Source organism: Apus apus, chromosome 6 (assembly GCF_020740795.1).
Source record: "Apus apus isolate bApuApu2 chromosome 6, bApuApu2.pri.cur, whole genome shotgun sequence".
Lineage (NCBI taxonomy): Eukaryota > Metazoa > Chordata > Aves > Apodiformes > Apodidae > Apus > Apus apus.
In genome coordinates this window covers 38,700,976-38,715,174 of record NC_067287.1, presented here as the reverse complement: position 1 = coordinate 38,715,174, position 14,199 = coordinate 38,700,976, and the positions used below count along the sequence as shown (strand labels likewise).

The following is a 14,199-nucleotide window of genomic DNA, read 5'->3' as shown; positions in this document are numbered from 1 at the left end:
AGGGGGTGATGCTGCAGAGGTGTAGGAGATACATTATGGGATGCAGGGCAAAAGTATTTGGGTACTGCATGAGACTTTTGTTACAGGATGCTTAGGTGAGGAACCACTGACTGGGAAAGGGGTAGATTTAGGTGAATTAGGGAGGAACCAAGTGCAGGGAAAAGAGCAGGGTGAGAGGATAAAAAGGGCTGGTCATAAGTAAATGGTATAGGTGCCTGGTCATGCCCTGTGCCTGACCCTGCAGGCTGCCCTCTCGTGTTGTCCTCCATCCTTAGCACCTCTCCTGGTTCTGAGAAGAGTTAAGCATCTCTCAGATCTGTCATGCTGTGTTCCTAAGAGAAGGTGACTTATTACAAGATACCTTTATGGTATGGTGAGTTCACTGGATGACTTCTGTAACCAGGCTGCTCAAAAATATTCTGAGGATTTGCTTCAGCTATATCAATTCACAAAAAATAATTGCCTTTTAATGGGCCTGCCTTTATTTGCAAAGTTAGCTCAGTTAGCTCAAAGTTAGCAGGAAAGATGTGAAGTTGCAGAGAACCTGAGTAGCACTCAAGCATCTAGTTTTGTTGTCTTGAGCCATTACACTGCCTTAAAATCCTTGTATTGACAGAAGTTAAGGCAATTAAACCTGGCTTTCTTCATAACTAAACTTTTGTTACAAACAGTTACCATCAGTCACCAGGAAGGAAGCATTGGTTTCTAGTCACAATGTCAAATTCAAAGCCAACTCCTGACCAGCACTAATGTTACTGATTTTATCAGTCATCCTTCCAAAAATACTCATTTACTTTTGTTTTCATCCCATCGAGTATCTCATCCTTCCCATATGGATTTCACGTGATCAGAACTTGAGCTCTAGTCCTGGTGCAAGTTCTGTCCAAAGGGTGGTGGTTTCTCTGGCTGTCTTGGGTCTGTTCCCAGCCAGGAAGAGCTGCAAGCCAAGTACGTGGAATTCTGCTCATAGGACACCAAGAACCACTGGTTACCTCTCACCAGAGCCCCAGATCTAGTTACTGATGTTACCTTGCTACTTTTCTGTTGTGATTGTTTTGATATTAGAATGTTTTTACTACTCATCCTTCATTTTTGTACATAATTGCTATTTTACATTGGAAGTGTTTCATTTGGGTATCCCCCCTCCCACTTGTGTAAGATACCTGAAAGTTTAGAAATTCCAGACCTCGCTAAACTTGCACCTGCTTAAGGAGACAGGATCAGAGCATGTATCCTTTGAGAAACCTTTTCTTCTGTGCTTTTTTCTTACTCTGAAGTGATAATAGATTGCAAATGCAGTTGATTATTTGGGGTTTTATTTTTTGAAGCCTGACTGTTTGTGGTCCTGTGCTGTGCCATATTCCTGGAATTGTTTATTTTTGCTTTCTGCCTAAGACAAAGGGAAGGTTGCAAGTATTAAAGGTCAAGTTTGACTCCTCTCCAGGAGCAGATGGAGTCAGCAGCCAAAACCTACAACTGTGATAGTAGTGTAATCAGAAATATCATACAAGGCACAGCCCCAGGAATGGTGATCCACCACAGCTGTATCTTCTCAAAGATCAATTGTGTATTTTCATTCGAAATTGTCATGTTTCACTAGGGATGGTCAGGTAATGAGGTTGTGATTTTAACATGGAAAATGCCATCAAGTTTATTATGAAATTATTTCTGATTTTTGTGGTTTTAGTGGTTTCGGCCCAACACAACAACACAGGAACAGCCCCATGGCCACTCACTCAACTCCCCACACACACACTCTGGGATGAGGAGGACAAAGCTCCTGGGTTGAGACAAAGGACAGGGAGGGCTCTTCACCAATTAAGGGCCTGGGCAAAATAGACTTAACTTGGGGGGAAAAACAATAATTTAATTTCATACTAACCAAACACCCACAGGACACAGACTCACCCAGAGCAGGGCTTGCACATGTCATCCCACCCCTCCCTTCTTCCCACCCAAATCCCTTTGCTCCCACTTTCTCTCCCTGATTCCCCCCAGCAGCACAGGGGGATGGGGATGGGATTTAGAGTCAGTTCACAGGCTGGTGGTTCCTGCTGCTCCTTCCTCCTCAGGAAGAAGGATTCCTCACAGTCCTGCCCTGCTTCCTCACGGGGTCCCTCCCATGGCAGAGGCCTCCACCAACCTCACCTCCATGAATCCTTCCCACCAGATCCAGAGCTGCTCCAGCCTGGGCTTCTCACAGAGTCCCAGGTGCTTTGGGAACAAACTCCCCTGGCCCAGGGGCATCCACAGCTGAGCAATCAGAGTCCACAGTCAGCAAATCCACTGGCCACAAAATCCAAGTCCAGTGGCCAAGCTCACCCCTCCTGGCACCTTCAGGGAATGTCCCACCACGTTCCTCCACGAGTGCAGGGGCACAGCTGCCATCTCGCCATGGGCTGCAGGGAAACTGCTGCTTGGGCACCTTCTTCCCCTTCTTCCTCACCAACCACCATCACTGCTCTGCCTGCCCAGCACAGCTCTTCTCCCCTAAGTCCTTCTCTGCTCAGGTGTTACCTCAGTCCTTCCATATGTTCATGGCAGAGGTTCATCCATTCTCCCTCTAATGGCTCCTTGGCTGGTTTGGAGCAGGGGCAGCTTCTCAGCTTCTTACAGGAGCCACCCCTGGAGCCCTTCCCCTGCTACCGAAAAACTCACCAGACCAGTAGAAAGCAGTTATTCTGGAGCTGTTGGAATTGCACATATTTTTGAAAAGCAGAAAATTAGACACCTGGCAATTTGTTGCCAAAGATCAGAACAGCCTTTTGATGCGGCTTCAACAAAATTTATGTGGAATTGTTTATAGCTCACCAGTGAGGTGTTTGGAGGTTTTTTTAAAAGAAAATTAAGCCAAAATTAACATTGCAGAGTTTCTGATATAACCCACTATTTCCATGTCTGGAAGGGACTCTAGAGTATAGTAATGGACCCCTGTCTTTTTCAGAAGCTGTTTGTCAGCTCCTTCTGACTTCTTAATTGTTCTGGCCATTATTTGTGTCTTAAAACTGCTTTGCAAACAGGCAAATACACATCTAGACTGAAAAGATGCTCTCTGAAGCATTTCTGTGTAGTGTTCATTAATATCAGCTTATGTGGTTAAAATGCATGCTTTTAAATTCCTTTTAATTATTCTTTCTTTAATGAAATTACTCTCACATTGAACTTGATAGCACTGTGCTTTTTTAAGTAATTAGTTTTCAAGAACTAGTTCTCAGCCTGTTTACTCTATGAAGATAGGCTGGGGAAGTTGGGGTTGTTCAGCCTAGAGAAGAGGAGACTCCGTGGTGACCTTATTGCAACTGTTCAGTATCTGAAGGGGGACTACAAGAAAGCTGGGGTGGGGCTTTTTACATGGGTGTGTAGTGAGAGGACAAGGGGCAATTAGGAAAAAGTTCTTTCCTGTGAGGGTGGCGAGGTGCTGGAACAGGTTGCCCAGGGAGGTTGTGGAAGCCCCATCCCTGGAGATGTTCAAGGCCAGGTTGGGTGGGCCTTGAGCAACCTGATCTGATGGGAAGTGTCCCTGCCCATGCAGGGGTGTTGAAACTAGATGATCTTTAAGGTCCCTTCCAACCCAAACCGTTCCATGATCTCATGAAAACAATTGTCAAAAGAATCCAAAAGTGAAGGATTTCTCCTCCACTCCCCCCACCCCAAAAAAAAAAAGAAAAGAAAAGAAAAAAAAAAGGTACCCAACAAAAATGTAATGGCATTTGTTCAGGTGGGATGAGATGCAGGGTAGCTGTTTAGAACATAAACATTCTTTCAGTGGAACAGGTCCCATGGTCTCACTGAGAACAGGGGGTGAATGGTACCTCAGGTAGAAACCTTTTTGGAGTCTTGCATCGTTCCAAATACAGAAGGTCACTGGAACTTCACTTCCAATGTGTTCTGGCTCTAATGTGTCCAAGTTGTTGCATTCACCTAAAAGATGTCAATGAGCAGAACCTGTGCATGTGAATGTACCATTGGCTCGATACATGCGTCTCGTGTGCGGCACGTGAGAGGCCTGCGTGAAGGACACGGAAGAACTTCACGTTCCCGTCTGTTGGGTCATTCCCACATTTCATGCCTCTCATGGTTATTTTGATCACAGACACATCGTCCGCATCGGAAGATGAGGGCTCCCTGCGTCGGCACGGGCGGATCACCTCCCCTCCGTTCCAGAGCCATTCCAACGTAGAGCCCTGGCTTAACCGGGTCATTCAGGGCTCCTCCACCTCATCCTCTGCATCCTCCACCTCATCTCATCCAGGAGGGAAACCTGCTGCTGCTTCCAACACTGCTACTGCCACCGCTGCTGCCACTGTGCTTGCAGATCTCATGGCACACACCCAGCTAGGTCAGTATACAACTGCCTGTGTGGTTGTAAGACAAACTTTAAAAAAAAACAAAAAGCCCAAAGCAGGGCTAAAAACGAAACTCTTGACCAGAAGAGAACTATCAATAACGGTAAAATGCGCAACCCACAGACCAGGTATGTATCACGTGCTTGATTTAAACCAAACCAGTTGTTCATGAGATCTGAATGTGCATTCTTCTTGGTAAAATGCTTGTTTTATCAAAAATCCCAAGGTTCAGTCTGACTGGGGTCAAAAGCAGAACTGCAGAGGGATCATGTCTTTGTTGCATGCTTTGTTGTCTGCATAGATTTCCCCTAGACGATATCAGGTAGTGGCTTTCAAAGGTGACTCAATTGGTAAACACCCAAAAGACTAGAAAAGCATCCAGAATCTTGTGCGAAGTTACGAAATCAGAGGTACTAACAAGACTAGATTTCAAGCTAAAGTGTGATTATTTCCTCCCCCCCCTTAAATTAAAATAGTGAATGTTCCTTTATTGTGAAACTAGAGTGAAAGTGTAGGACTGTCAAGCCAAAACGAAAAGGTGAGTTTTGTCTTCATCTCTGTAATGTTGAAGGCCCAGAATTTCCATGTTACTTTTTTTTTGTCCTGAAATGCAGAGCTCTTGTCTTGCACTCTGGGAAGATTTGGGAGGGAGGGAGAAAGGCAGTTTCTTCCACCATGGGAATAATTTTTACGATGTTTTTGTGCACTGTAGTGAAGATTCGTAGTGGATTTAGGTGTGTGCAACAGGTCTGCATTAGTGTTAGATGATGGGAAAGGACCTAGAGGAGAAGCTAGAACTTGGTATTTCCCCAAAGTAACTTAGAAAAATGAAATTAAGGCTGATGCTTGTATTTCACCCGTGGGCTACAGCATGAACTGTTTATGCTGCTAGTAATGTGCAGTAGGCATCATGTGTCTCATTCCTGGACGTGTCAGGTTTGGGCAGTGTTAGTGCCCTGCTTACCTGACTGCTCATCTGTGACCCTCTGTCTACATACACTCTGCAGACAGTTCTTTCTGTTCCCTTACAGAGAACAGGTTAGGTCAGATGAGGAAAATACGTGCTTTAGATTTCAGTGTGTACTGTCTTCTGTAAACTTAGAGGTGTAGATTGGCATAATTTAAGGCACAAATACATTTGTCAGATACCCATTCACTTAGCTGCTCTAGCTGTTACCATCAAATTTTATTGAAAGCCCAACCAAGTATCCTTTGGATTTCTGTGTTTAGATGATGCAACAGATTCGAAGTTGTCTTAGGGGTGAGGCAGCTTTTCAAGAGAGGGTTGTTTCTCTGCCCTTGGCTCATTTGCCTTCTGACTTTCTTCTGCCTTATGCTAAGTTTGGGGCATCAGCCTTAGAGTAGCTACAGGCTTCAAAATGGACTCAAACGTTTGTAGTTTGTGACCAGGGGTTTTACTAGTGCAGATTCCTAAAGCACGCTGTGAAATGGGGAGAGGAGTCCTAACCAGCTAGAGGCTCTCGGAAAAGATCCTGTGGATCTTCTGAGTGGCTTAGGTGCTGACAGAAACAGGGATTGACTCATTTTGCCATGATTGACATCCCAGTGTTCACACAGTGCAGGCAGTTCTCTGCAAGTGAAGCTGAGATGGAAAGAGGCAGTGGCTTGCTTTGTGTTCTGGAAGGCTCTTTCTGTGTCAGAGCCTGGGAAGAGTTATCTGTGTCTTTCTTTTCCTCTCTCCTCCGTTTTGCATGGGAATCTTTGTTTTGGAAGCTAAGCATGGGGAGGAATTCTGATATCTAAGCTTTCTCAAGGCAAAAGGCTTTTCTCCAAGCCTGCTTAGTGCTGTTGCCTCAGAAAGCTCCTGCATGCTGAAGTGTTGGGTTTGCTTTGTGTTTTACAAAGTTATAGGCAGCATTTGGCTTTGTTTGCTTTTCTGCATCCATAAACATGGTTAGAAACATTTGCCTATGCAGTTAACTTCTGCAGCTTTATTGCTAGTGAATTTTTCCCTCTTTGTACAAAACATACCCATCTTACTGCCTTTAAAGACATCTAAGTTTTCATCCACCCAATTCCAGGCTTCTTTGTAATAAGTTTGCCTTTTTTTTAACTTAGCAGATGTAAGTAAAATGGAGTATATCTACACCTTGCTTGGAGGGGAGTCTGGATTTCACATTATGATGTGCAGGATTTATAGGAATCATTTTTAACCAATAAACTTTGGAAGATTAGTCCTAATTTTAACCGTGATGGAAGAAATTCCTAGTATAGTTGTAAAAACTTATAAGACATAGCTTCCTGTTACATCTGATATTTCAGGCCATATAAATACATATAGCATTTCTCAACTAGCTTCTTAAGATCTATCCATCAGGACTACTTAAACATGAAAATTGTATGCAAAATTAAGGCCTTATAAACAGTTCAAAGTCCAACATGTAAGCAGCTAAGTGTTGGACTGCACTGTAGTAGTGTGAAATTTCATTAATGGGAAATAAATATGAAGTTAGTTACATTACCTATCAGAAAGGAAGCTCAGGGATTGTTAAGAGCTGAGCTAATGCCTTTGGAAAAAAAAAAAATACCCCTTTGCATAAGAATAATCTCCCTCATTTCTGAAATGCTTGCCATACTCCATCAGTTTTCATTTCTAGTTTGTTAACATTCATGCATGTCCAACAGCAATTCAGTGGTGACATTTTTCATGTTAAACTACTTCATCAGCATGTTTGTAGTCTTCCTTGCTCGCAAGAATATGAAAACTTACTCAATTCTTACATTTCAGACTTTTTGGTTATCAATAAATATTAATATGCTTTCACAAAGGACCCCTTTGATTTGTCCTGGAAGACAGAGGAAGAGTTTATTTAATTTCTCAGTTCATATGCTGACATCAGCAATTTAAAAGGTATCTCAGATGTTTTAAATATGGTGCCTTATTGCAATATGCTGTATTTTGAATACTGAATAACTATTCTCAGTTTTGTGTAAATTTAGCAGATTGTTCCCTTGCAGCTCATCTTCTCCAGTTTGCATTTTTCATGATGAGGTCATGCTGAATTGCCAAGCAATAGACTGCAGTGTTGGAAGTGCAAGGTTAGAGTATTTAATGAAGTCAAACAGGAATATGCATTATTTTTAAGCCGTTTGTCTTTCACCTCTAAAAGCAAGGACAACATCTACATGTTGTTTTGGGGGCTTTTTTCTTTTCTGTGTAATATTTTCTTTGAAATTATTAAGTCTGGCAGGACATCTAGGTCTTTTTCAAGGTCACTGTTGCAGCTGTGGAGTGTTTCCCAACTTAGCTCCTGTAGAGTAACTGGGAAAATGGATTATCATGGTATTTGACCCCCTATTTATTGAAAGACTTGAAGGTACAAATCCTTTTCCTTAGTGGAAGCAGGGTTCTAAGAGTAGGTATTTTGAGCTGCTGTGGCTCTGTAAGCAGTTTCACAGGAGCTGTGAGGGTGAGGTGTGTTACAGCAGGAACAGGTTTTATTGAAGGGGAAATGCAAGCATGGAGTAGCTGCTTGTGGGCCCTATTCTGTGTTCTGGCTGGGTTGGCACACTCTTCTTTTGTTTGATTCTTCCAATACAAGTTAATAAACTTCTTTTAAGTGTCTGTGTTGGTTGAGTGGTTTCCTAGAAACAAAATCATCTCAGGTCTAACCCAGTGTACTGCTGGGTTGGGACCTCACCCTGAGATTCCTCCTTAGAGGCTGCTTCTTCTCCAATACCTGGCTTTTAATTTTCTGTATCATATCCCAAACATTCTTTCTTGGGCCACTGCTCTCTTTTGCATTTATAATCAATAATGGAATAATGGAAAGGTACTTCAGCCTAAATCAAATATAATTATTCCTAAAGTCACATCTGTTCAGACTCCTCTTTTTTTACCTCTCATCACTTCTCTTTCTCTGCTTTGCCAGAGTATCTCTCAATGGCACAGACTAATTTCATTGATTCTCATGGGCATATATGAGTAAAATACCTAAATAATTAATGAAGCTAATGTAATTTTAATCTGAACATAAATCCTGAAAATTGAATTTATTTCCAGCGTTATCAGTTCACTAGCTGGAAAACTTGCTGCTGGTTAAAAGGGAGCTCACTGAAGGAAAAAAAAATCAGTAAAAAGAAAATGGGCTTAATCCTGGCTTAAACCAGGACATTTCTACATGCACAGAAAGAATTTTGCCTTCTCCAGGCAGAACTGAGTTAATTCTCTGCTGTATGTGAGTCAGAACAGCTGTGGGCAGCAGAGAAGTTGTTCCTAAGGACTCCTCTGCCATTTCCCTCCTATGGGAGAGACACGGATTTGCATGGAACTTGGCTCTGAGATGCTTCTAAGATCCATGAATGCTGTAGATGAGCACCTCCATATATAGCTTTTTTTGTGCTAGTTTTCAGTTGGGAATGATTGTTAATGAGTGCTTTGTTTCTTTTCTGAGTGTTCTCATTTTTTGTGTGATTTCTTTGAGCTGTTCCCAAGAACACATCTCTTCCCCAAATAGCTTTTTCCTGATGTTATTTTCTGAGCTTCTAATTGCAGGACTGTTGTGTTTCAAATACCTGCCTTGGGCAGAGGGTTGCTGTTCCCCACAGGAATATGAATGGTAAAATCTGCTTCCTTCAGCATTTCCACTTCTGTCCTTTATGCACAGCTTCTGACCCAGGTGTGCACCAGGTCTCATGGTGTGTGTCAGTCTCTCTTGTCCTCCCTCTTGATTGTTACATTTGTACCCACGTGTACATCACTCCAGGTGTACATTTGGAGTCACCTTCACGTTCAGTGATGACAGTGTCATTTCTGGGCATGCCATTTTGGGGCCTTCCCCTGATGAAGCCACCTGCAGAGAACGTGCCTAATACTAGTTCTTGCTGAACTACAGTTCAAGAAGGGGAAACTCCAGATGTTGATAAGCACTGCAGGGTCCATAAGTTGAGGAGTCTGGAGTTGTGGGCAATTACTGCAGTGTGAGAACCAGGTGCATTTGACTCTGTGTCCTTTTCTGTGATCAATTTGTATGCTCCATGAAGTCCATGTTTTGGGACTTTGGTGAGGCTAAGAAAAATCCCAACCAAAAACCAACTCAAACAGTTTATGAAACTCAGAGAGGGAGTTTCAATTCACCCTGAACACCTGGGCATTCAGCACTCTCTGTGAAGTGGTTGCAGGACTAGTTTTATGTGTGGTTGTCACCTTTTCTTGTTCCTGGTTCTAACTTGGGCATTTGTCAGAGACAGTAGTGATAGGATAGTGAAGGACTTGGTCCTTCTTGTACCTTACCTGCATGAAAGGAATTTGTGGTCCTGGCTTAGTACCCAGCAAAACAGGTCTGCAGTACAAAACTTGGCATTGCAGTGATGGCTGTTGGCAAGTATGAGAATGGATGTAGTTGTTCTGCTGATGATCCCTCTAAAACTGCTTAGAGCTGTGCTGGTGGTTGTGTGCCAGCTCTGGAGATCTATGAACTCAGCTATCAGCACTTGTTCCCTTAGTGTTAATTGCTTCCTCAGAATGGGTGTGGTACTTGTACATCCCAGCACTGCCTGCATCTGCCTGTGCCTGGGCTTCTTTCTGCAGCACTTGGGACATGCTGAGGTCCCTCGAGGGGTATCGCTGCAGGGCTGTGGGACCCTGCTCAGCTCCTCCAGCACAGTGCAGCAGTGGGCTCTTCAGCTCTTTTCTTTCTAGGATTCTGAATATTTCAGGCCTCTGATTCTTGTTTTTTCTTGTTTGAGCACTTCTCCTGGATACTGCCATTTCTTAACCTGTGATTCCATTCAGAACCATTCCATAATCTAGGCCACAATTTTGGGATGATGATATTTCCCAGGCGTTTTTCTGCAGCACAGCCATGTGGTGCAGTTTCAAGCAAAGCAGCCTTTTACCTCAAGGTTGTTACAAGGTGGCTCTCGAGCCCATGTCAAGGTTTCAGTGTTGCTCTGCTTTGTCTTTGTTTTTCTAAACCACTGAACTACTTTTTGCCTGCAGTGCACCCCATTCAAATGAAGCAGCACATCATGTCTGTCCCCGGTCACTGCCTCATGCCTCAGAAAACACTGTGCTAAATTGACCTGTTGTGAGCAGGGTGTGTATAGTGTTGACATCCACACCACAGGGGTTTTTGAGTGTTACAGGCACTCCAGCTGTTCTCATGGATAGGTGGGCATACTGCGTCTGTACCACAACATAAACAGAAAGCTTTTACCCACACTGATGTTGTGAGGCTGACAGCAGCTTTCCTCACCTCCTGTTTCTAAGATCTAAAGATGATTGGTCTCACAAGCTGCAGGTAACTTTTTTAAGTCAGCAGTTGCTTTCCTCTGAGACTCTCATCTCTCTGAGTCCATCCTCAAGATGTTTTCAGGCCTAAGTGTGCTGTCTTTGTCACCTCAAATCTTAATCTGTGTTTCTCAGCAAAACTCTTCCTCTTACAGGCTGCAGAATGTAGGTAGGTGCCCTGTGTTATACCAGGGCAAAAGTTCCCATCTTATAAGCCTTATGCTTTTGTCCCTTTCTCTTCCCTATGGGACTTAGACTAGTCATTCTAGTTTTGTGGTGAGACTTTAGGTGCCTGTATTTCTTCTGAGAGATGTGAAACAGACTTTCTTTGTAGACTTGAGCTGTTCACTGTTTGCTCATCATGAATCTCCTTGCTTTCACCTTGAGGTGATGGAGTGACCTGCTAATCTGCTTGCCAGAATTATTTGGGATCCCTTTGAAAGTTGGAATAGCTTCTCTCCATCCTGGGGGGACTGGTGGTTCCTGTCAGGGTTCGTCTTGTGTCTGGAAGATTTTGGTTACGGTTTGGTTAGAGAAATGGCAGTTTTGTTAAAAAAACATGAGAAAACAGCAGGAATGCTGTAGGATGTACTGATTCTTTTGATGACTGATGAGCTCCCATGCCTGTCTTCCATTTCTACAGATAACCACTCTGCACCTCCAGATGTGACCACTGGCCTGGTGGAACATTTACATCATGAGTGTCCGCAGGTAGCATCAGTACGAGGAGTTCCCAGAGGCTACAACAGCAGCATTCTGGAAACAGCAGATGGTGATTACAACCCTCCTACCTTTCAACCTGTGTCCCTTTTTTTCTGAAGAACCACAGTGCAGAACAGAGCCTGACACCCATGGTGTGCCATGGTCCTGCTCCAGGGCTGTGCAGCAGGGCAGTGTGTGTCTGTCAGTCTGCCCCAGGAGGAAAGACAGCACTGCATTCAGCCTGTTCTGCTGCTGGGAGCCATGGCCCCATTTCTGTATATTTCTGTAGTAAAAGGCAATGTAAGCCTTTTAGTCATACATTTTACTTTTATATTGCTTCAGAGCTTTACATTTAATCAGTTCAAACATACACACACATTTATATTTAACTTTTTGAAAATATATCATATGTACAAATGAGTTCAATACAAGAGGGCATAGCCTCAAGCTCTTCCAGGGGAGGTTTAGGTTGGATATTAGGAAGCACTTCCTCATGGAGAGGGTGGTTAGACATTGGGATGGACTGCCCAGGGAATTGGTGGAGGCACCATCCCTGGAGGTGTTCAAGGAAAGGCTGGAGGTGGCACCTGGTGCCATGGTCTGGCTGAAGTGGTGGTGTTGGTCATAGGCTGGACTTGATGACCTTAAAGGTTTTTTCCGGCCTTGGTGATTCTGTGATTCAGCATTCAGCATGGTTTTCTGTGCCATGTAAAATATTGAAAGATGGAAAATTTCACTTATTTTCTCTGAGCATTCTCACACTTTCAGAACTGAATGAATGATAAGATGTAGCGAATACCTAGACTCTCCAAGAAAAGAACATTTCTTCAGTATTGGAATCTCATGAAGGAGTCAACAGCTTGAAAAGCTAAGCTAAAGTAAGATAAATTATATGCATCAGCCAGGTGTCTAGGGGAAGGCATTGATTTAAAATGACAAACCCATAGTTGAAACTGTTACTGATTAAAGCTGTTTTTTTCTAAACAAGCTGCTCATCTTGAATGACTCTTCCACCTGAAAGCTGGGCTGACCTTAGCGTGTTGTCAGCAACGTGGCACCATGTGTTCTAGGGTGTGTTTGTTAATAGATGGTAAGTAATAAATCTTTTCTGTTTGGCAGGTGTCCCCGTGAATAGCAGAGTGTCCTCTAAAATCCAGCAGCTTCTAAATACCTTGAAAAGACCAAAGCGCCCACCTTTGAAAGAGTTTTTTGTGGATGATTTTGAAGAACTGCTGGAAGGTTAATTTCATTTCAAATACATTTTTCACTCTCTGTGTAAGCTATGTCTTAGCAAGTGTTTTCTTTTTCTCTGTGTGCATGTGTCCAGGCAGAAACAAAAGCATCTCTAACAAACGTCGAAGTTGTTTAGCAATACATAACTACCTAATTTTGAAGAATTTTTTTTTGTTCTGTTTTCTTAAAGATTAAATGACAATTTTGTTCTCAATGTGACACTTTTAAGCAGCTGCTACTAGATCCCCTTTACTGTTTGTTTGATACTTTAAGATATGAAATGACTGCAGTTACAGTCTGTCACTGAAGATTTTTCAGGCAGACTCTTGTCGAGGTGCATGTGTGCCATTGTGGAGAGCAGAGAGCACCACTTTGAACTGTTAATTTTAGTTGCTGCATAGATTGAGTATTAGCTAAATCCAACTTTGTTTTGTTTACTCACATCAAGATACTTCACCTTCCTGAGCAGCTTGGGGCAGGATTTTATCAGCAGGAGGGGTACAGTTCTACTTGTAGATAATCCATACCAGGAACTTTTCACCTGGCCCATTTCTTTGGTAATATTTTATTACAGAAGCATAGTGTTGTTCATCACCTGTTGAGAATTTGGTGCAGTGAAAATAAATGTCCAGTTGTCACTGAAACCATTCTCCCTGATAATGCTTCTTGACTTGGTGTAGATTTTCATTTAAAGATATGTGCAGAACACACAGGGAAAATGCTGTTTGAAATAGAGAAAAAGAGTGAACTAGGGATTCAGTTTCTGTTCCTGTGGCCAGGTACTTTTTAGTATTTATTGTGGAATCAGAACTCCAGAGTCTTGGCAATTCTTTTTTGTGAAGCCAGCAGATGTTTAGCAGAGCATGATCAGGAAGCAGAGGAGAAGTAATGGTAGCTGTGAGGGGGAACAGTTTGTAGAATAGTCTGTTAAGTGTATCCTATCATTTTGTAAGGATTGACCTTTGCCCTTTCGCTGTGCTCTGATTTTAGTGCAACAGCCTGATCCAAATCAACCCAAGCCTGAAGGGAATCAAACTAATGTTCTCCAAGGGGAACCCTTGGGTGTGGTGACCAACTGGCCCCCTTCCCTGCTGGCTGCCCTGCAGCGCTGGGGCACGACTCAGCCAAAAGCCCCTTGTCTGACAGCCTTGGACACGACTGGGAAAGCCATTTACACCCTCACCTACGGTAGGGATTGGTGGTAACTGTGAGGAGGAGTTGGGCATTCATGGTGGAACTGGCTGTGCTCATGTTAGCTACCTTGAGATTACTGCTTGGATGCAAATTACAAGTTCACTGAATAAGGAAAACATTTTCAAGGAAGTTAAATGAAGGGAAGATGTGCACAGCAGTGATTCCTTACAATTGGCTATTTGTAAATTTCAAACAATTGTGGGGTTTTTGCTTAAAAGAACAATAAAAACAGGGAAGAAACAGATGACTAATAACGTACTCTTCAGATTCACAGAGTGGGAGCTAAATTTTAGCGTGTTCTTGTGTATCCCTACAGAGAACTTGTACTTCAGGAGCATATCAACAGTGTTATTGTGGGAATTGAAACTTGCCTGAGTCAATGAACTAGAGGTGTTACAGTAATAGCATTTTTTGGAAGACAGTTGTGCCTCCCAGGACAGTTAACTACCACATTGTGTTAGAATGTTATAA

General features: G+C 43.0%; 1 protein-coding gene across 6 annotated transcripts in view; it reads left to right on the top strand.

Moving 5' to 3' along the window:
- DIP2A (disco interacting protein 2 homolog A) overlaps positions 1 to 14,199 on the top strand; it is a 119,259-nt gene that overhangs the window by 64,254 nt on the left and 40,806 nt on the right. For all 6 annotated transcript variants that reach the window (XR_007889932.1, XR_007889933.1, XM_051623770.1 and 3 more), the window contains exons 5-8: positions 4,094 to 4,339; positions 11,243 to 11,371; positions 12,421 to 12,540; positions 13,525 to 13,722. Coding sequence is in view for 4 of the 6 variants with exons in the window: in XM_051623770.1 (XP_051479730.1) it covers positions 4,094 to 4,339; positions 11,243 to 11,371; positions 12,421 to 12,540; positions 13,525 to 13,722 (693 nt within the window). In the remaining 2 variants the exon portion in view is untranslated. The remainder of the gene's footprint in view (positions 1 to 4,093; positions 4,340 to 11,242; positions 11,372 to 12,420; positions 12,541 to 13,524; positions 13,723 to 14,199) is intronic.